Source organism: Ovis aries, chromosome 24 (genome assembly GCF_016772045.2).
Source record: "Ovis aries strain OAR_USU_Benz2616 breed Rambouillet chromosome 24, ARS-UI_Ramb_v3.0, whole genome shotgun sequence".
Taxonomy (NCBI): Eukaryota; Metazoa; Chordata; class Mammalia; order Artiodactyla; family Bovidae; genus Ovis; species Ovis aries.
Genome location: NC_056077.1, coordinates 38,787,232 through 38,809,147, shown reverse-complemented (window position 1 = coordinate 38,809,147; position 21,916 = coordinate 38,787,232). Strand labels below are relative to the sequence as shown.

The 21,916-nt window shown below is 60.2% G+C and overlaps 1 protein-coding gene and 1 non-coding gene across 5 annotated transcripts in view; one reads left to right on the top strand and one right to left on the bottom strand.

The window, feature by feature from the left end:
* The window catches only part of GRID2IP (Grid2 interacting protein), a 34,998-nt gene that overhangs the window by 6,067 nt on the left and 7,015 nt on the right, over positions 1–21,916 (top strand). Inside the window, exons 2-15 of one of the 4 annotated variants that reach the window (XM_060405730.1) lie at positions 1,544–1,698; positions 8,868–9,116; positions 9,338–9,423; positions 10,215–10,284; positions 10,751–10,845; positions 11,116–11,299; positions 13,851–14,005; positions 15,386–15,523; positions 15,782–15,879; positions 16,051–16,168; positions 16,918–17,276; positions 17,682–18,101; positions 20,223–20,310; positions 21,068–21,145. In XM_060405730.1, the coding sequence (XP_060261713.1) occupies positions 1,544–1,698; positions 8,868–9,116; positions 9,338–9,423; positions 10,215–10,284; positions 10,751–10,845; positions 11,116–11,299; positions 13,851–14,005; positions 15,386–15,523; positions 15,782–15,879; positions 16,051–16,168; positions 16,918–17,276; positions 17,682–18,101; positions 20,223–20,310; positions 21,068–21,145 (2,293 nt within the window). Of the gene's footprint in view, positions 1–1,543; positions 1,699–2,763; positions 2,812–6,209; positions 6,354–8,867; positions 9,117–9,337; positions 9,424–10,214; positions 10,285–10,750; positions 10,846–11,115; positions 11,300–13,850; positions 14,006–15,385; positions 15,524–15,781; positions 15,880–16,050; positions 16,169–16,917; positions 17,277–17,681; positions 18,102–20,222; positions 20,311–21,067; positions 21,146–21,916 lie in introns of those variants that run through there. The other 3 variants (XM_042239948.2, XM_042239947.2, XM_042239946.2) reach the window with 3 other exon arrangements.
* Positions 14,533–14,605, bottom strand: TRNAG-CCC (transfer RNA glycine (anticodon CCC)). The gene has a single exon. It is a non-coding gene; the product is annotated as a tRNA-Gly (tRNA).

The window sequence follows — 21,916 nt, the reverse complement described above, 5'->3', positions numbered from 1 at the left end:
AGCCACAGGACACAAAGTGATCTCAGAGATGCTAAAATTTAAAATACAGGGACTTCCCCCAGCAGCCCAGTGGCTAAGACTCCACCTTTCAATGCAGAGGGTATGAGTTCGATCCCTGGTCAGGGAATTGAAATCCCACATGCCCCATGATTTGGCAAAAAAAAAAAAAAAAAAAAGTGCTCACCCTGGAATCAATGGTGCCCAATATCGCAGAGTATGGAGTGAACTTGGCTATGAAACAACGGAAGTTGACTCTACTCACTGGGGCAGAAAAGGAATTTGGGGGAGGAACAGTTCACAGAGTTGGCACTGGAGACCTCCTCTTGTCCAGGTGCTAAGTAATGTCCAGCTCTTTGTGACCCCATGAGCTGCAGCACAGCATAACTCCCTGTCCTTCACTATCTCCTGGAGTTTGCTCAGACTCTTGTCCATCAAGTTGGTGATGCCATCCAACCATCTCATTCTCTGTCACCCCCTTCTCCTCGGCTTAGAACCAAGAAAGAATGTGCAACCTAGAACACAACTGTCCTAAGCAGCCTTCAGGATGAGTCTGCTCAGGGCGCACTACAGGGCTCTGTCACACCCCTGTGTGAGCTCCACGTCTCCACATCTCCGCATCATTCCTTCAAGAACCGAAGCCCCTGGGCAACAGCCTCCAATTGCCCGAGGCTGCACCATTAGGACCAAGGTCTTGCCTCCCGCTTGATTTGGGACTTCCTTCCATCTTGGCTGCATAGCCAAGGAAAGACAAATATCCCCCAAGTGGATGTGCTACAGTTGTTTACCCCATAAGGTCAGATATTTATACTACTTCCAACATCTCAGTATCATAAACCAGGCAAGGGTGAGCCTCTTCACTCATACATCATCGTGAGATTGTCAGGACACGTTGAGGATATGTTCCCAGGTGCAGGATCGTGGGGTAAAACAGCAGGTGCAGTTTTAGGCTGTGGACACTGTCACTGAGCTGCCCAAGTCCAGTGGTCATTCAGAATCCTCTGAGCAGATGTGCTGTGTCCCGCATTAGCTGGTGTATACACAAAGGTGAAGAAAACACAGATCTGGAGGGAGCATTAACGGAGTAAGAATGCAGAGCGAGGCGTGCTCCGGGGCTTTCTCCTGGAGCCAGAGCATTCTTCGTGTGATCTCTCAGCTCGCAGTGTGGTGGAAGGGAGTAGAGTATTACAACAACAGTAACTAGCAATTACCGAGCGCCTGGCACGTGTTTAAGCTCCTGGATCGATTCCTTTGATCCTCACAATAGTCAGTAGATGGGCCATCTCTGGGTTTGGGTCATGACACTATGGCCTTGGCCAGGACATCTTACCTCTAGTGGCCTCAGTTCCCTTAGATAGAAGTGGAGACGCTGGCCCGGCCCACCTCGTGGGGGCCGCTGTGGGGTCTGCCGGGGTCTGGGTAAGGAGCGCACAGCGGGGCCCAGGCAGCATTGCCACGTCCGCTGTCCTGAGGGAGGAAGGGAGAGGGGGGGAATCAGCATTCTGCCCTGGGGCCCTTGGGACACTCATCAGACCCCTCCCCGCAGGTGGACGAGATCTTGGGGGACCAGCCGACCGCCAAGGAGCAGGTGTTCTCTGCTCTAAAGCGGTTCGCGGTGGAGCAACGGGTGGACGAGCTGGTGTGGGCGCTCACCCTGGTGCTGCCCCCCGAGGCCCGCAGGCCCCTCCTGGAGAACCTCAGGTACTCATTCAGGGTCGGGATGGGCGGGCAGGGGTGTCTGTTCTCCTGCCCCCACCCCAGGTGCTGCTGCTGCTGTGTGGTCAGCCCCTGAGCTGGACCCCAAACACCCCATTGCCCCAAAACTAGGGTTTTGTGTCAGTGACCCCAAAGGCTGACCCTGGAAAGGGCAGCTATTGGTGCTGCCACTGCCAGGGTGTCACTTTGAGTGAGAAAGAAGGGCTGCCAACTGCTGGGCTGGGACGGGCTGCAGAGAAGATCCACCTCCTGCTGCCCTGCTCTGTCCCAAACCCAGACCACAGAAGCCTCCAACGTTATCACCAAGATGCCCCTAGCTCTTCATGAGAGGGAATAATGGCACAGTTCGAGGGCCAGGAGCTGTGCTGTGTCACAGTTTGGCGCAGGAATGGGACTGTGCTGGGCCCATCCTGATCCCCGGGACCCCACCCCCACCCCTGCATCCTAGTAACAGTGTGTTCGCTCTGCCCTTTGATGATGCCAGCTGGGTGCCAAGAACCTCACCAGGGCCCCAGAGGAACACTTTCTCACTGAATCCCACCAGTACTCTCATTATCCCCGTTCCAGAGGCAGACGCGGCTCAGAGAGGTTAAGGGACTGCCCCAGAGTCATACAGCACATGAGTAGCATTCACAAGAACATGAACCAATTGGCTGAGCACTTTCTGCTCAGCTTTGGACTCTAAATTCATCCTTCAGGGGGGAAAAAAAACCTCCTGGTAGGTCCTGTGACATCTGAAATGGCCTGGGACTCTCCCCAGCCCCCTGATCTCCACCATCATTCTGCCCCGCACTGCACGGCTTTGATCAGACCTCCCTGGGCCTGAGTGGAGTGTTCCCCACCAGGATCCTGCGGGGCTGGCTCTGCACCCCCTGCTCCCAGGGCGGCGCCGGCTCCCCCAGCCCGCCCCTCCCCCTCCTGGGCTCAGCCCATCCCCTTCCCTCGCTGCCATTCACCCCGCAGCCTGCCCCTCCCTCTGGGCCTGGCCAATGTCAGGGACCTGGCTGGCCACCCCCACTCCCCAAGCCGGTCGCTGCGCCTCCGCTCTGCAGCGGAGCACAGAAGGCCACCGAAAGAGGCCACCATGAGCTGCCTTGGGTGAGTTAGGGGTCTGCCCCTTGCCGGGAAAATCGGAGAGGAAAAAAAAGTTACATCTAGAAACAAATTTGCAGAGATGATGCGCTGGGGCAGAAGGGCTCCCTGGGGCCAGCAGCCCCGCCCCTCCGCACCAGGGCTGGGCCAGGGGCCCGGCGGCCAGGCTGTCCCCGGGGAAGTTGGCACGCGTGTCTGACGGCTCTTAGCAGCCGGAGGCCCTCGCGGTCCGCCTCATCGGTCCTCCCTTCGGCGCTGCCCAGGCTTCCGTCCTCACCGCCTCTGCCGGGCCAGCCGATCTGCCTCCTGGGACACCCCCGTTCCTGCCTTTCCCCTACTCCGCTCGTCCGGAGCTGCTGGCAGCGGGTCAGGAAAAGCGGGGAGCGGAGGAGGCGCCCCCTTGGGCGTGCTCGATTGAGAGCCTGGGAAGCGGGAACTCTGGACCCCTGGGGATGCCCCGTCCCCGCAGCGTCCCCGAGGCGCCGCTGGGGAAGATGAAACAGCAGCCTCTGTTGTCAGCGCGTGTCAATGAGACAGGAAAATTGGGGAGGCTGCCGGAGGAGGGGGCGGCGCCCAGCTGGGCTCTGCAGAGAGAGGGGTCCCCTGGCAGGCGTGGCTTCCGCCCCTATCCCTCACTCCCCACCCCCACCACCGGGCTCCAGGGGCTGATGGACTGGGTTCTAGGGGTCAAGTGGTGATCCCCACGCAGCCCCTTCCCGAGAGAGCTCCGAGAAGGCACGGAGGAATGGCATAGAGTCAGTTTTCCGTGATTCTGAGAGCTGAGCACCAGCCGAAGGGCAGCACAGGGACTGTCAGGGCAGGCTGCTCAGAGGAGGCGGCAGTTCCAGGGCTGCACCGCGACCAGTGGGGTGCAGCCATGTGTCCTGTGGAGGAGGGAAGACAGCTCATCAGGGCCAGGCATCCAGCTACAGAGGGGAACCCCAGAATGCCAAGGTGGGAGTGCCGCCTTGCGGAACCCAATCTCAGGTACCAACTGTGCCTAGCTGTGAGGCACCCCGCTTTGGTAGGGCTCTGACCCTGCGACTGAGGGGAGTGGAGTGCGACAACCTGGCCACCTGAGGACGCACAGGGTAGATGGAGATATATGTGCGCAGGTGCGTGTGCACGCTTGACCAAGGCTGGAACCACTTACATCACCACGCAGCTTCTGAGGGTGGTCCAGGGGCCAAAGCAGAGGACTCGCGGAGAAAGGAGCAGTGAGGACGTGAAGCTGGGTCAGCCAGAGCAGTAGCCACTAGCCACATGTCACTCTTTAAAATGAAACTTAATGAATATAAAATGCAATTTAAAATTCAGCTTCACAGTCTCACCAGCCACACGGCAAGTATGGAGTGGCCCCGTCTGGCTGGTGGCTGCCCTACAGGACGGTGCACACGGGGAGCATGTCCATCCGCAACTTGCATCAATCTTGGCCAACGTGGCCTCTTCATCTTAGTGTAGCCGCGAGGGTGAGATTTGGGTCAGTGGCAGCGATGTAAGTAGACGGTCTTATCTTTCTTTACGATGGCAGCTACTCCTGTGGCTCAGAGCCTGATTTGGGTCTGTCCCCAAAGGGATCCCAGTTTGATGAAGTGATAAAAATGACTTTCTAATTAGGACAGGCCAGGGAGTTTGGAAAGTGTGACGCGGTTGAGAGGGAACAGGCAAGCAAAGTGGGCTTCATGCCCTGCTAGTGTTTCAGGGAACAGGCAAAGAAGGGAAGGATCGGGTGGAAGGGAGGGGAGAGGAGAGGGGAGCTACTGAGGTGGTTGGGGAAGCTGGGTTTTGAGTCCTGGCACACCTCGCTTGAACCCCCAGTCCACTCATGGACAGTGTGACCTTGAGCAGATTCACTAACCTCAACAGTTTATCCATAAAACAGGGTTGATCATTTCCATGTGTTCCCAGCAGGGTTCTTGGTGGGAAAGCATGTAAATAGACTCTGCCAACTACAAGCATCAAAGAGATTCATTGAGAAACTGGGCTTTAGGGTTCCAGCACCTCCTTTATCCTCTTCTGCTTTAATGACAAGTGTCAGAGACAACATCACACAAGGTTACTTGGAAAATTTGGTGCCAGCGTGTCAGAAGCAGTGCCAGGCGGTCTAGCACATGCTAGATTAAACTGGTTGACCCTCGGGAAGGTCTCTTTCTCCCTAGAGAGATCTCTCAACCCCGGCACCAGCAACATGCTTCTCTGTTGTTGGGAGCTCTCCTGTACTTAGCTTACAGCATTCCTGGCCTCCTCCCTCCTCCCGCTTGTCATTCTGTGACAACCAAAACTGTCCCCAGACAGTGCCGAATGTCATCTGAGGGGTAAAGTCACCCCCAATTGAGAAGCCCTGCCGAGTGTGATCTGCCCTTTGGTAGTCCCCTCTTGCTGGGGCAGATGCTTGAGCAAAGGCCAGTCCAGCCCACCCTGTGCTGCTTTGGGTCAGAGGCGCCAGCTCTGAGGTGGCCCCACAGCAGTGTGTGCATGGCTGGCTGCGTCCAGATTCAAGTAGGAGCATCTCCGTGGTCACAGCTCCAGTGCCCACAGACACGTGGAGTCGTCACAGTCCTCGGGCGGGCCTGGTTCCGGGTGCTGGGCCGTCACAGCTGGTGCACGACCACCAGGAAGGGCTCTGTCATGACGGGACGGTAAGCGTGCTTGTCCGGTGGATGCAGGGAGCTGTGCTCACTGTGAGCAGGGCTGAGGCCAGGCCCCGGGGGACCCCAAGTGAGGACAGGCTCTGGCTTCTCCTCTCCAGTAGAACACATTCATCTCAGGGAGACCCCCTATTCCCCCACCATCACCCTCACCTGCCCCCTCCTCACTTGCCCCCAGGTCTCATTAACTCTACTGCTCATTAGAGACTGGCCGCTTGTCCCATCCTAACACCCTTCACTGTGCCCCTCCCAGCATCGCCCCATCCCTGGTGTACCAAAACCTTCAGGACCCCCCCACCTCCTCTTAAACCCTTAGACCCTCCCATGGCTCCTCTCTGTTCTCATGAGTGCAGGCTGAGCTTTGACAAGGGCTTTCAAGGCCTCCCTCTCTAGCCTCTTCTTCTTTGGAGCTTCCCCCTGGGTGAGTGGGGAAGGTCTCCCTGGCTAACACCGGCTGAGTCCTTCAGTCCTAGCATAAAGGCCACCGCCTCCAGAAAGCCTTCCTAGACTCTACATAAGGCAATCGGAGCTTCCTCTGAACTGTCGGGATCGGTCTCGCTGCCAGTGCGGGGGATTCTCCGGGGCGCCGCAGCCCGAGGGATCAGAGGCGAGGCGCCTGGGGAAGGGCTCGTGGACTGGGGGCCAGAGGAGGCCGAGGGGCGGCTCGAACGGCCCCAGCTCGCGAGGAGCAGACGGGAGTTCCCGGAGGGGCGGGGCGGGGCGGGGCGGGGCCACCCGAGAGGGGCGGGAGGGGCTGAGCGCGCTCGCCCGGCAGAGGCGCGTGGAGTCGCCGCGCCCTCGCTCCGCTCCGGGCTCCGCACCCCCGGGCCATCGGCACCTGGCGCGCCGCCTTCGCCAGCTCCAGATGGGGAAGGACCAGGGCTTCTCTCGGCACTTTCGGTAGTTTCCCCGAACCGCGCGTACTGAGCCCCCGGGAACCGCGCGCCCTGGTGCGACGGACCCGCCTCCGGCTGACTTGAAAAGGGGTGGGGCTCGGGCACCGAGGGGCTTCCCTGCTCTGGGTGCGTACCCAGCGAGCCAGCCTGACTGGGGGCAGGGGCTTGGGAGGGTGGACATAAACCCGAAGGGTATTAAAGAGGGGGTTCCCCGCTGTGGGCACTGGCCCGCCGCCCTAGGGGTCGGGATGCGGGGTGGGGACCAAGGATGGAATTGAAAAGTCCTCTTTCCTTCGTGTGACTGGACAGATCCAGGGAACTAGAAAGAGAGCGAGGCACAGACGGTGATGGAGAGAGAGGGCCTTGTGGGAACCCCCGATGAGAATCTGGAGTTGGATTTGGACCTGGCCCCCTAAGAGAACGGACTAACTCTGAGTGCAAGGTCATTGGGTGGCCTCCCAAAGAGCCCGGTGGCCACAGAGAAACCTGCCGGCACAGCAGGGACCTGGGAGTCTGGGGACAGCTGTAGTCAGGTGTGGTTCAAAGGGGCGTCCATCCATCAGCCACAGTGGTCTATGAGGCCCCACTGCACCTGGATCTGCCGGGACTGTCAGTTCCAAGCAGACCCAGGGCTGCAGTGCATGGGCCAGACTGAGGCGCACGGAGGGCCCACACCAGCCAGGAAGGGTATCTGGCACACCAGGCAGGCGAGGCTCCCATCTCAGCCCCACGGACACCGAGGAGGGCAGAGGGTACCCAGCCTTCTCCCACCTGGGCAGTTGGTGACTCACCCTGGTTCCCACTGTGGGGGTGGGGGAGGCCCTTTCTAACTGCTGCTAGAGGGTTGGACCTAGGGGCTGCGGCTGTTGGGCTGATACATTCTAGAGCCTGAGGCTGGAGCCCAAAGGGTGAAGCAGACACTTCCCACCTGTCATCTCTGCTTTGCTTGGGCAGGAGGCGGGCGGGGACCATGCAGGCCAGCAGACAGAGACGTCTGGCTCTGCAGACCTTGAAAGACCATCCAGGGAACACGGCTGAGGCGCTGGATTTTCGGGAATCGCTGGGGTGGGCAAGGATGAGTGTATCGGGTGATGGCTCTCCTGGCAGAGCCGAGCAGGCCATCATTCTTGCCTTCCGCTTGCCTGGAACGTCTGGATCTGCACCAGAGCTCACGGGGCAGGGCGGGGGGTGCACCCTCCTCCCCAAGGATGCTCATCCCTTCCCTCCCACCAGGCAGCCACCTGCCCTAATTAAACCTACCCACAGAGATCAAGGGAGCTGAGTGGGGGCCATCAGGCGACCTCCGAGGGATTGTATGTCCGCTGGCTGCAAGGCCACTGCTCCCTGCCCTCCCCCGATGCCCTTGGCGCCGGCTCCTGGTCCAGAGAACAGGGAAAGGAGCCTTGGGACGCAGCCAGGGAGGCCTCACTAGCAACCAGAACTTCAAGGGCCCTCAATGGAGCCTGGTGACAGTGTGGAGGCCCAGAGCCCGGGTTCCACCTCAGCCATGGGCAGCCACATAGCCCTGGAACGAGACGGACTCCCTCTGAGCCTGAGAATCCTCTGCCAGGGGCCAGGGAACCCCAGGATGTTGACCGCTGCCATTCCTCAGAGGTGTGGGGGGCCACTGCTGGGCCACCCTCTTTACTGCTTCACTGAGTCCTAACTCTGCTCAGCCCTGGCCGGTCACCGTGGCTCACACCCGAGCTACAGACCCAGTCCTCCGAGAGCTTCCCACCTTATAGAGGAGACCCAGGGGCACCACAGAAACGTCCCGGGCTGTGGACTTCAACAGGGGACCGTGCAAGCCTCCCCGGGGCCTCTCATCACTTCCAGGTCAACCGCTTGAGAGCAGGAACCACAGTGCCTTCAGCTTTGAAGCCCCGTGCCTGGCTGGCACTGATAGCAGGGACTTCCTAAAACATGTTGGACTAAACTGGAGGAAGGGTGTTGAAGGGTGAAGCCAGGTCAGCTAGGACAGCAGAGTGTGCCGGCGGGGGCCACAGGCTGGGTCAAAGGGTAGGAGCAAGACTGGATGCCGTGGTCCCCACCCGCGCTGAGGGGTCTGCCAAGAGACCCGCGGTGGGGCTCGGAGTCTCCTGAGGGTCTAGGTGAAGTCTGACGCCAGCGCGGGTGGTGGCTTCGGTTTTCTCCTGGAATCAGGCAGGGAGAAGGTGGTTGGGGGGGGGGGGGTACTGCTGGCTGCGGCTTGGCCTGGCTGGTGTGAGGGCATGAGACAGGGAGTCCGGGGAAGCCAGAGATGAGAAGACAAAGGGGAGAGAAGGAACAGGCCCATGGAAGGTCTTGGAGGGCGCTGAGGCCAGAGTAACGGGGACCTGGGAAAGGAGGCTTTCCCCAAGTGGAGCGAGCTGGGCGCCGCGGCCCTCGGGTGACCCGGGCACACTAGGGCACGAGTCCAGGCCCCGAGGGGGACACTGATGCCCCGGGCCACTCCTGGGCGGAGGAGAGCGCCCATGGCGCCCACGAAGTTTGCCGATTCTGTGGTCCTCGCCCGCAGGATCTTCATCCCCAAGAAGCACCGGGCGCGCTTCGACGAGGTGGTGTCTCAGGGTCTGCTGGGCAAGCTGTGCCGCGCGCGGCGGACGCACGGAGCGCAGCGGCTGCGCCGGAGCCGCAGCGAGGAGCGGCCCGAGCGCCTCCTGGTGTCCACGCGCGCCAGCGCCGCCCCTCGCCGCCCCGACGAGCCGCCCCCGCGCAAGGCCGCCTCTCTGCTGGGCGGCCGCGCGGGCCCCGGGGGCGCGCGCAGGTACCCGGGACGGGCTGCGGACGCCTCTTGGTCGGTGGGCTCAGGAATGGAGACCCGGGCCGAAGGCGCGGGGGCGAAGCGGGGGCACCTAGGGGTTGGGGTCCAGGAGAGGTTAAGGGGAGCGGGACGCGGGACCTTGCCATCCCCTGCTCCCCGCGGGCTCCTCTCCCCAGAGAAAGGCACACTGAGCGACCCCCACCCCATCCCTTCTTTCTCCCCAGGACAGTCCGAGTGTACAAGGGCAACAAGAGCTTCGGCTTCACGCTGCGTGGCCATGGACCTGTCTGGATCGAGTCTGTCTTGCCTGGTGAGGGATGGGTGGGTTGTTCAGAACGGGGCAAAGGAGCCTGTGAGGTCGATGGTCAGCAGCTGCTCCCCTCTTCAGGTCCCAACCTTGAGGAGCCTGTGTCCTCTAAGTGTCCCAGAGCAGCCGACCCAGATGACACCTCTTCCCCAGTCCGGGCTAACCCCCTCCAAGAGCAGGGCCACCTTAGAGCCAAGTTCTCCATTCAGACCTTTCCTGGGCCCCCACGCCACCCTCCCTGTGCCCACTGCCCACTGAGAACTGGGCACTTGTTGGGCAGGCTGCAGGGCTCCAGGGCTTCTTCCCAGGATCCAGACTCCAGGGACTCCCCTCCTCCATGCTTGGCCTGCCCCTGTGGAATGGAGACATCCGAAGGAAATCCTCCTTGCCGCCCCTCCAGTGAGGGGTCGGCAGGGGAGGGAAGACTCATTTCTTGGGGAGGAAGCTCATTCCGTTGTGGATGCTCTCTGCGGGGAACACGGCTCCCTCCTGGCACTGCACTGAGCTCTCCCACCCTGTCACCACCCACAGGGCGGGGTCACTGGGCCTGTCTTGCCCCCTCAGCCCCTCCCTGAGCGCGACACTTGCAGTGACCCATCCCCATGGGCTCACCTGCTGATGCTGAGCTCCATCTGCCCCTCTGCATCCCACATCTCTGGTGCATGGATCTGTGAGAAAGGCTCCTCTGATCTCTGCCACCCACCCGTTCTCTCGCCTGTAAAACAGGACAACAACATGGGGCTCCCAGGGGCAGGTCCCTGCTCAGCTGACCCACCCTCTCACCTTGCTTCCAGGGAGCCCGGCTGACAATGCCTCTCTCAAGTCAGGCGACCGGATCCTCTTCCTCAATGGACTGGACATGAGGTCAGAGGCTGTTGGGGACATGGAGCTTAGTGGCAAACAGCCCCCAGGACTCCTGACTCCTGGGACATCCTGGCCACAGGCCTCAGACCAGTTGGTCCCCTGTTTGTTCCCCCTCCTATGGGAAGTTGTGAATCCATCTTCCTACCCTCCAGGATGTCAAATCGTCCTTCAAACTGGGAGACACCCAGGCTCCATGCTTGGGGCGAAGAGTTGAATAGGTCGTGTGTGTCATTCCCTTGGCAGTGGGGGGGACCTACCCAGGGGGGCTGGGGTCATGATGCCTCCTGTACCCACAAGTGTCCAGCTGGCCCTGGGCCTGGAGCTTCTCCTGCAGGCAGGGCCCTGGCTTCGAGCTGACCTGTGGCCTCGCCGTGCGGCCTCCACCAGCAGGACACGGGGGTCCGGCGGCTGGCTGTGCGCTCGGGTCATGCTGGGTCGGCCCTCTGGGGCCACCTCTGCTTGGCAGGAACTGCTCCCACGACAAGGTGGTGTCCATGCTCCAGGGCAGCGGCGCCATGCCCACGCTGGTGGTGGAGGAGGGGCTCGTCCCGTTCGCCAGCGGTGAGACACCCGTGGCCCTGGGCCACCTTGGCCGCTGGAGCCCCTACTTGGGTCACCAGGGGTGGGATTCCCGAGTCTGCCGAGGCCTCTGCTCTCCCCTGCAGCTTCCCTCCCCAGGTTGGGCAGCCTCAGGGCTCCCCCTCCAGCCCCGTCCTCAGCACTCAGCCCAGCTCGGGAGGTCCCCTGGCCCCAGCCGAAGGGCAGACTTTGCCTGGCCTGGGGACGCCAGCTCACTCGTGCGTCTCCTTCCTGTGGCCTGCACCCCGGAAGATTCCGACTCGATGGATTCCCCCAACCCGTCGTCGGCGCTCACCTCCCTGCAGTGGGTGGCAGAGATCCTCCCGTCCAGTATCCGAGTGCAGGGGAGGACCTTCAGCCAGCAGCTGGAGCACCTGCTTACGCCCCCCGAGCGCTACGGGGTCTGCCGGGCCCTCGAGAGCTTCTTCCAGCACAGGTGGTCACCCCAGGGTGGCGGGGGCTGGGTGAGGTCTGGTGTGGGTGGACCCAAATCCTGCCAGGACTCACCACCACTCACCTGCCTGAGCTTCTCCTGAGAGTGGGGGGCGGCCATTGGGCTGCCCTAAACAAACCCCAACTCTGACACCTCCTAGCCACGTGACCTGGCCAGGTCCCAGCCCTCTTTGTAAATTGAAGCAGACAGTGAGCCCCTGCAGTGTGTTTGGCAGGACCCTCGAAACACCCACCCAGGAGCACTCACGACCAGCCCAACCCTGTTCGGGTTGGAGTAGCATCTTTCTTTTCCCACCTCAGCGGCAGCAGGAGTGTTTATCACATGCCTCAGCCCAGAGGGTCCTTGTCTTGGTCTTTGCAAAGCCAATTACTTCTTCATCCCCTTTTTCGGTTTAAACAAAAATGTATATGTCTGTTGAAATATAATTCACATACCATACAATTCACGCATTTGAGTGTACAACGCGCTGGCTCTTAGCATGTTCACAAATGTGCCGTAACCACCACCACATTCAGTTTTAGGGCATTTTCATCGCCTCCAAAGGAAGTCCCAACCATTTCACAGCTGTTCCCACCCCCTCACCCCCCCGCACGCCCCCTTCACCTTAAACCACCAGTAATCTACTTTCCTTCTCTGTAGGTTTCCCTGTTGTGGAGATTTCAAATGCTGGAAGCATACGACACATGGACTTCTTTATAATTATTTTCCCACTTTTTAAAATTCTAATTTATTTATTTGTGGCCATGCTGGGTCCTGGTTGCTGCGCACGGGCTTCCTCTAGTTGCAGAGAGCAGGGCCTACGCTCTAGCTGCGGTGCGTGGGCCTCTTGTTGCCGCGGCTTCTCTTGTTGCGAAGCATGGACTCAGTGGTTGTGACTCTCGGGCTTAGTTGCTCCGAAGCATGTGGGATTCTTCCTGGACCAGGGGTCGAATCCATGTCCCCTCCACTGGCAGGCGGACTCTTAACCACTGGACCACCAGGGAGCCCCAGTGTGTGGACTTTTATGTCTGGCTTCTTTCATTTGGCACGTTTTCAACATTCACTCGGGCTTCCCTGGTGGCCCAGTGGGAAAGAATCTGCCTACAACGCAGGAGACCCCGATCCCTGGGTCGGGAAGATCCCCTGGAGAAGGAAATGGCGACCCACTCCAGTATTCTCACCTGGGAAATCCCATGGACAGAGGAGCCTGGCTACAGTCCATGGGGTCGAAAGAGTCAGACGTGACTTAGCAACTAAACTATAGTATTCATCCAAGTTATAACACCCACAGTTGACCCTCAATATCTGTGGGTTCTGCATCTCCAGATTTCACCAACCATGGAACAAATATATGTGGGAAAAATTACAGGAAATTCCAAAAAGCAAAACTTGAAATTGGCCAGAATTCAATCAGGTACCGATTCCTTGTTGATTTTAGACATTGTAAGTATCTTCTTCCATTTGTTATTCTCTCATTACTTCCGTTATATCTAGTATGATCAGCTCCAGGTTTTCTTGATTTTGTATCATCACAGTCAATGCATAGGGGGCCTATTGGCTTTGGCTTTTGAATTTTTATTCAAGAAGTCCTTCCCTGCTCCTTGGTTAAAAGAAATCTCCTGCATTATCTTCGTTAGTTTTATAATCATACCTTGCACAGTTTGGTCTTTTATCCACCCAGGGTTCATCTTTATATGTGGTATTCTGTGAGGATCAGTTTTATTTTTTTCCATACAATGCAGGGATCAGCAAACTGTTTCTGGAAAGGGCCTGACAGCAAACATTTTAGGGTTTGCAGGCCATACCGTCTCCACTGAAAACTGAAGCCCTTCAGCTCTGCTGTTGTCACTTGAAAATGGGCATAGACAATATACACCAGCGCGGGTGGCCATGTTCCCATAAATCTTGCTTTACAAAAACAGGTGGCGGGGCCAAATCTGGGGCCTTGGGCCATCCTTTGCCAGTCCCTTGAGTCAGTTTTCCAAATATGTTCTATACATGTTTTTTAATTTAAAGTTTTGGCCCTGCAGCAGGGAATTTAGTTCCCTGACCAGAGAAACCTGTGCCCCCTGCATTGGCAGTGTGGAGTCTTAACCACTGGACTGCCAGGGACGCCCCGTTCTATCCATTTTAATCTTCACAGCAGCTCTGTGAGGTAGATGCTTTCCCCTCACTCCCCGCCCCGCCCCCGCTCCGCGGCCCCGGCCAAGCAACCCAGCTTACAGGATCTTAGTTCCCCCCCGACTAGGGATTAAACCTGGGCCACAGCAGTGCAAGTCTAGAGTCCTGACCCCTGAGCCGCCAGGGAACTCCTTTGTCTCCCATTTTACAGAGGAGGAAACTGAGGCACAGAGAAATGAGTAATTGGAGAAGATCACTTGGCTGGCAGGTGGCAGAGCTGGGATTTGAGTCCGGCAGGCTGTCCGCAGAGCCAGCCTTCCTGCCCACTTCTCTGCCTGGGGAAGGAGAGGAAGGGCCCGCGTCCCCCACCCTGGCCACTCTGGTGAGCCCCTGAGTCACGAACTCCTGGCTCTGCACCCCCCTCCCCCACCAGGAACATCGACACCCTCATCGTCGATGTCTACCCGGTGCTCGACACTCCGGCCAAGCAGGTCCTCTGGCAGTTCATCTACCAGCTGCTAACCTACGAGGAGCAGGAACTCTGCCAGGAGAAGATCGCCTGCTTCCTGGGCTACACGGCCATGACCGGTGAGCGGCCCCGCCCCCTGGCCCGCCCACCAGGCGAGGAGCCAGACGCCTGTTCTCAGCAGGGAGGCTTTACAGCCGGCCTGGCCCCTCCCACTCGCACAGGCACCCCTGTGCTCTGTAGCTAGCATCTTCCAGGTGGCCCAGTGGTGAAGACTCTACCTGCCAAAGCAGGAAACACAAAGAGACACAGATTCGATTTCTGGGTCGGGAAGATGCCCTGGAGTAGGAAATGGCAACCCGCTCCAGTATCCTTGCCTGGAGAACCCCATGGACAGAGGAGCCTGGCGGGCTACAGTCCAGGGGGTCGCAGAGAGTCAGACTCGACTGTAGATACATGCCCAACACCCCCAGGCTGGTCCCTTGCTTGGCTCCACAGATGCACTTTCCCAGCTTGATCCCTAAAGCAGGATAACCTTAGACTCTTGTTTAAAAATATTTGTTTATTTGGCTGTGCCGGATCTTCCCTGCCGTATGTGGGATCTTTGGTTATGGCGTGTGAACTCTTAGCTGCGGCACGTGGAATCTAGTTCCCTGACCAGGGATTGAACCCGGGGCCCCTGCTTTGGGAGCACAGAGTCTTGGCCACTCGACCACCAGGGAAATCCCACCTTAGACTTCAAACATACATCTAACGCCAGGGGTCTCCGGGTTTCTCACCCTCATGTGAGGGTTTCCACAGTGGCTGTGCTTTGCACCCCAGGGAGGGCGGCACAGATGAAGGAGCCCATGTGGACACTGTTTACAGACCTGGATTGTGAGCACACGGCCAGCTCACCCTGCCTGGTGGGCTCTGAAGCCCGCAGACCCACATGAGAGCCTGTGGGTCCCTGTGCAGCCTGTGACCCCCATGCCGTTCCACTGCTGCCCACACACACCTCAGCACGTGGGCTGCGGGCATCCAGAGGGGGCCAAAGCTTGGGCACCTGCTCTGGACAGCCTGCACATCCCCTACGTGCCCCCCCCAGCGCCCATTGACCCTCGCCCTGGGGACCCACGATTGGGGCTTGGGGGGAGAGGGTGTGAACTCAGATGCAGACTGGGCAGCAGATGTCCCTCCCACACTTCTGCCCTGACCTGGAATCTTCCATGTCACCTCTGCGGGCGGTGGCGTCAGGTGTGGAGACCTTGGAGTCAGGGGTCCTAGGCTCTTGTCATGAGAAAAGACCTGCTGGGTAAGGGGCTGTGACCCCCTCCGCACGGCCTCCGTCTTCAGGCCGGCACTGCCTGGGGCACCTCCTGTGCCGGGCACCCCACTTCCCGTCCCAGGGCTCCCCCTGAAAGCAGGGCCGGGCTCACAGGTGGCGCCCTCGCCCTCCCTGTGTTCGGAGGCTCCTTGTCCGGCTGAGAGAAAAAGGAGCCCGTTTCCCATTGGTCCCACAGCAGAGCCCGAGTCCGAGCCGGAGCCAGAGCTTGAGCCTGAGCCGGCGCCTGAGCCCCAGACGCGGAGCTCCCTGAGGGCCTCCTCCATGTGCCGCCGCAGCCTCCGCTCCCAGGGCCTGGAGGCCAGCCTTGGCTGTGGTGAGGCCCGCGACCAACAGGCCGCAAGCGGGGCTGGGGGGGAGGGCGGGGCCAGGGCTCAGTTTTCCCACCTGCAAAAGGGGCTTGGCCAGATGAGACATCCCGGAATGGGTTGAGCCGGTGCCTCCTCCCCCCGGGTCTGCAGGGCTTGGTGGTTCTTTCTCCAGGGCCTGGGTTGGGGTCTAACCCTTAGAGCTCAGAGGCAGTCACTAGACCCCTCCCCCGTGGTGGACTCGGCCCTCCTGATTCCCCTGGCAGGTCCCAGCGACTGTCCAGAGATGCCTCTTCCTCCCATCCCAGGCGAGCGCCAGGCGGGAGATGGCACATCCCTCCCCGAGACGCCCAACCCCAAGATGGTGAGACCTTCTCTCCGCCTGCTCCTGGTGTCCGCAGGGAGCTGGGAATGGGTGGCCCCTGGAGGTGGGGCAGACCCTGCCCTCCCAGACCACCCAGGCCTGCCCCTGAGGCCGTGTGTGGGGGGAGGTGAGGGCTGACTGGACTCACCTGCACCTCGCCTCTCCCGGAAGATGTCAGCCGTCTACGCGGAGCTCGAGTCCCGCCTGAGCAGCAGCTTCAAAGGGAAGATGGGGACCAGCTCCCGAGCCCACGCCTCCCCGCCACTGCCCAGCGCAGCAGGCCCAGCAGGTAGAGGCTCTCCAGCCCCGGCTCCCGAGGGCCTCTCCTGCCTCCTGGCCAGCTGGCCAGGCATACCCCCAGGCATACCCCCCCGGAGCCCCTTTTTCCTCTGTGGCCGTGGGACTGAATGCTGGGGAACCTGGTCAGCCTCCGTGGCTAGAGGCCATCAAGATCCGCTTTGTCCTGGCCCCCCTCCTGTGTCCCCTCTCTGATCCTCGCCCCCACTGTGGATCTGGAAAAGCGGAGGGCTGCTCCCAAGGGGTGGGGTCCTCAGTCAGCGTGTGGCCGTTGTATAGACTAGATAGAGTGCGTTGCTCTGTGAATGGCTCAGCTGCAAAGATGGAAGCTCGCACAACGGTTTCTCTGCAGTTCCGAAGGCAGAACCCCTGGGTGATACTTCTGTGAGCCAAAGGCTTGCTGGGTATGGGAGGTACCCCGAGACTTTGGTCTGGAGACCCCCTCGCCCTCATCTTGTGTTCAGTGGGTTCCGGGTGGGACCCTGGGATCCTCTCCAGGATGAGCAGGGTCTGCCTGTCCTGGGCCCAGCAGCATGCCCTTCATCCACTATGGCCTCTGATCACCCTCAGGGAAGACCTGGAGGGGCAGAGTTACCAGAGTCTTCCTGCACTGTGTCCAGAGAGGGAAAGAAAGGTGCCCAGGGGCACAGAGCCCACATGCCCTGGCACCCTCCCCCTAGCCTGCACTGGAACCCAGGCACTGACCCAAGAGGGGTCCTCACGGCCTGACCCCCACTGCAGGGCCCAGGACCCGGTCCAGCATCTCATGGCCCAGCGAGCAGCTCCTGCCCTCCCCCTGCTACTACCCGCTGTGCTCAGAGGGCCTGGCCTCCCCCAGCAGCTCCGAGTCCCACCCCTATGCCAGCCTGGACAGCAGCCGGGCACCTTCCCCTCAGCCGGGCCCCGGGCCTGTCTGCGCCGAGAGCCCCCCCAGCCCGGACCCCAGCCGCCGCCCCTCCAGCCGCCGGAAGCTCTTCGCCTTCTCCCGCCCTGTGCGAAGCCGGGACACCGACCGCTTCCTGGATGCGCTGAGTGAGCAGCTGGGCCCCCGGGTCACCATCGTGGAGGATTTCCTGAGCCCTGAGAATGACTATGAGGAGGTGAGCACACAGGCACGTGTGTGGGGGCCGAGGCGTGCGGGGGGCCTGTAAGGGGACTGGGATTCCAGGGCTCCTGCCAGAGGCCTGCTGCCCTGAGGGCTGTGCCCCAGGCACCCCGTCCCTGTCTCCCAGGACACCCCGCTCCCCAGCTGGAGCTATCCCACCCTTGGCTCAAGCTTCGATACCCCCCTACCCAAGGCCACCCCATGTACTGGTTCTCAGGTTCCCTGGCCAGCTCAGTCTGTCCCACCCACAGCCTCAGGCTGACGCCCCCCCCATGACCCCATCCAGCCCCTGGGCCGTGCCTCCGCTGCCCCGGGCCTTCCGGTCCTCCACACCTCAGCCCCTGCCCCAGTCTCCCCCGGGGCCCCGCCTGGCCCTCCCCTCACCTGGCTGTCTCCCCAGATGAGCTTCCACGACGACCAGGGCAGCTTCATCACCAACGAGAGGAGCAGCGCCAGCGAGTGCATCAGCAGCAGCGAGGAAGGCAGCTCCCTGACCTACTCCTCCCTCTCTGACCACATCCCCCCGCCCCCCCTCAGCCCCCCACCCCCACCGCCCTTGCCCTTCCATGACCCCAAGCCCAGCAGCTCCCGCACCCCGGACGGGCCCCGGGGCCCTGCTCCAGCGCTGCCCAAGCCCCTCGCCCAGCTCGGCCACCCGGTCCCCCCACCGCCCCCGCCGCCCCTGCCCCCACCCGTCCCCTGTGCACCCCCCATGCTTCCCCGGGGCCTGGGCCACCGCCGCAGCGAGACCAGCCACATGAGTGTCAAGCGCCTGCGGTGGGAGCAGGTGGAGAACTCAGAAGGCACCATCTGGGGACAGGTAGGTGACCTGGGGACCCTGAGCATTCTGCACCAGGGGAGGCAGTTCGGGCAGCAGCGGTGAAGACAAGGTCCACCTCTGCGGCGCTTCCCACATCAGCTGACCAACCCCGGGCCCTCCCCATCCTCAGCAGATGACGAACGAGAGCTCGGTCCAGGGACACGCTCACCCTCAGTGGTCAACACAGGCGCAGTCAGTGTCCCTGAGCCGGTGACATGCTGGGGACACCCAGAAAAGGCACCGCTCTCACCCATGAAAGCTATCACTCGAGATTTTGAATGGTCCCCTTAGGCTCTTGGAGCTGAGAGAAGGGCGGTTGGTTAGAGAGTCACAGACGTTTGAGCAGTCTGACAGCCTGCCATGCGCAGTGTTCACAGGAGCCGAGACCAGAGGATTCTGAAAAGGGTGGCTGGTCCAAAGCCCTGCGCAGCAGCCTCTCCGCTTTCACTGTTTGCAGTTTATTTCTTTTTGGCTGTGCTGGGTCTTCACTGCTGCGCGAGCTTTTCTCTAGTTTCAGAGAACGGGGGCCACTCTCCAGTGGCGGTCCGGGCTTCTCATCTCAGTGGCTTCTCTTGGGGCGGAGCACAAGCTCTAGGGTGTCCTGGCTCAGCAGTTGCGCTTCCGGGTTCCAGCACAGGCTCAGTAGTTGTGGCGAATGGGCTTCGTTGCTCTACAGCTTGTGCGGTCTTCCCCAGTCAGGGGTCAAACCATGCCTCCTGAATTGGCAGGAGGATTCTTTACCCCTGAGCCACCAGGGAAGCCCCCACCCCTTCTCTCTGATGCGCGTGTTTCCTCCCAAACAGCACTGCCAATAATATTTACTTGATCACCTTCACTGATGGGGAGCTCATTATCTGCCGAGACATCCCTTTCCTCACTGGACAGTTTTCACCAACCATCCTTGCCTTGCTCTGGAATTTTTGTCTCACCAGGATTCCCATGCCCTGCTTTCTGTCCCGCCCTTTGAAATCAGGCAGAGCAAGTGTATTTCCTTATCCACAGGTCAACCAGCCCGTCAGATGAGCCAGGTCCACCCCATCCCTGTTGTTTGGGTCACTGCCCTAGAACATGGTTCCTAGCCCCACAGTCTGTCAAAGGGCAGGCCCCAAATGGAACTCCCAGAGGGGCTTCACCAGTTCAGAGGAGAAAACACGGCCCTCATCTCCTCTGACCTGGACATCACACTCCTCACTTGGCCGAGGAACCCTCCAGTTTCGGGGGCTGCCCCATCTCAGTACTCTTTCCCGCCATCGTTCCTACATGCAGTCCCCTCCTCTTCCTAGGATGCCAAGTAACATGTCCTTACTGCAGCCACTCTCCTTTGGAGCATGCTTGTCATTTTTTTTTCCCATTGCCACCTCCTGGGTCCCAATTCCATCTCCTGCCTTCCCAGCCAAGTTGGCATCAGCCCACATCTCCAAGGAACCTTCTCATGTTACTAATAAGGGTGGTCAGCCGGACAAAGTCACTAACAGGGACCTCCTGGGTCCCCTGGAGACTCCTACCAGCCTCAGATGGGCCTTGCAGCCTTGCTCTGCAGAGTGATGCTTCCACTGGTTTACTGCAGTGGACACAGGGACACGGGTCAGGCATCTGGCCAAGCCCCTGTAGCCACGGGCCTTCTAGATTGTCACCTCTCATCCGGATCAGTCATCACAGCCACCCAGCCGGTTCCTAGCCTCTGGCACTTCCCTGCTTCCTTTTCCCCAGCTTCGGGGACCCAGGGCAGCTCTGGTGAACTCACTGCCAGCAAAGGACACCTCAGAGCAGCCCCGGACCCCTGGGCCACCTTCCTAAGCCTCCTTGGGCGGCTCCAGCCCCTTCACAACCCCAGTACCCCTTGTTCCAGTGCAACTTGCTGGCTTCTGCGCGGAGAGTGTTCCAGGTCTGAGTGTTGTTGACCGCAAGAGGAGCCAGCTCACCGCCCAGTGACAACTTGGATGATTTATCAATGGCTTCACCTGCAGTCTCCTCCCGTCCCGTCCCGGGTTCATGCCAGGGCTTGGTGGAGGCTTTCCCTCCGGGAGTGCCCAGGCTGCCCTCAGAGGGTGGGGGGCAGTGGGGGACCGCAATCCGGCTGCCAGTGCTATCGCTCACTCTGAACCTCCCCCTCCCTCGCAGCTCGGGGAGGACTCCGACTACGATAAGCTGAGCGACATGGTGAAATACCTCGACCTGGAGCTCCACTTTGGCACCCAGAAAGCTGCCAGTGAGTGGCCCCAGGGGCCGAGGGGAGCCAGGTTCTGCGGCAGCCCACCTACTGCCTTCTGTGGGGGTCCCAGGGCTTAGAGCCCCGAGGTCTGAACAAACTGCCCTTTACTTCCTGAGTCCCTGAGTTATTTAACATCTCAGAGCCTCAGTTTCCCCACTTCAATACTGGAGATGGTAATAACTGGCAGGTATTGCATGCTTACCAAATGCCACACACCCTTGTTTCTACATTAATCCTGTGACAGCTGTGTAAGGTGGGGGCTGTGATCTCCCCAGCTTCCTGGTGAGGAAGCACAGAGAGGCCAGGTAATTTGTTCAAAGTCAGGATCAGGTAGACTGGTGCCCCGTCCAGCCTCTCTCTCTCCCCTAACCGGCCTCTGCGTGTCTCCCTGTCGTTAGGATACTGTGTGTGTGGACAGTGGTCCTGGGATGGAAGAGAGAGACTATTGTCCTTCCAGGCAGCATCTACAGTCACCAGGCGGCCGGTTCTCCTGATGGTGCCGGCTCAGGCCCAAGGGCCCAGGGGCCCAGGGGCGAGAGGATGAGGGAGGGACATACACACACCACACACACTGAGTGTGCAAGGCTGGACTCCAGAGTTCATGAGTGAGGAGAGTGTGGACACCTGGAGCTGATTCAGTCAAGTCCATGGTCGGGGACCTCGGGACTGTGGGTTGTGGCCACACCCCTCCTGGGCTCTCTCCCAGTAGCCTCAGCCTAGCCTCCCCTCCCTAAACCATCAGTTTCCCTTCCAGAGCCGGTGCCGGGGCCTGAGCCCTTCAGGAAGAAGGAGGTGGTGGAGATCCTGTCCCACAAGAAGGCCTACAATACCTGTGAGGGGCTGCGGAGGCCCAGGGGTTGGGGGTGGGGGGCAGGACACAACCCCTTGGGGCCACAGAGCCTCGGATTCACCCCAGTGGATAGTAGAGATTGGGCTGTGGGGGGCCCCAGCACCTGCCACCAGGCTGTGTGAACGCTCCCTCCCAGGTTCGGGTGCTGGCCTTGGCTCTGCCCCCATCCTGTGATCTGCTCCCAGTTCTGGCCCTGCCTCCAGCCACATCCTCTGCTCGCCCCTTTAAGACCCTCGCTAGTTCCCTGGCCCCAGCTCCACAGTTCAGTTCAGTTCAGTTGCTCAGTCGTGTCCCACTCTTTGCAACCCCATGGACTTGCAGCAAGCCAGGCCTCCCTGTCCATCACCAACTCCCAGAGCTTTCTCAAACTCATGCCCATCGAGTCGGTGATGTCATCCAACCATCTCATCCTCCGTCGTCCCCTTCTCCTCCCGCCTTCAGTCCTGCTCAGCATCAGGGTCTTCTCTAATGAGTCAGTTCTTCGCATCAGGTGGCCAAAGTATTGGAGTTTCAGTGTCAGCATCAGTCCTTCCAACGAATATTTTAGGATTGATTTCCTTTAGGGTGGACTGGTTGTATCTCCTTGCAGCTCCACAGGCCCTACTCAATCTAGGTCTGTCCCCTGGAGAACGCTTCCCTCTAAGGGTCTCAGGATGGATCCTCTGGTCCTCTGGTCCTCTGTTCCTCTGGGCCAGCTCCTGTCCCGCCCCAGACCACGCCCAGCAGCCCCGGCCCCGCCCCGTTCACCCCGAG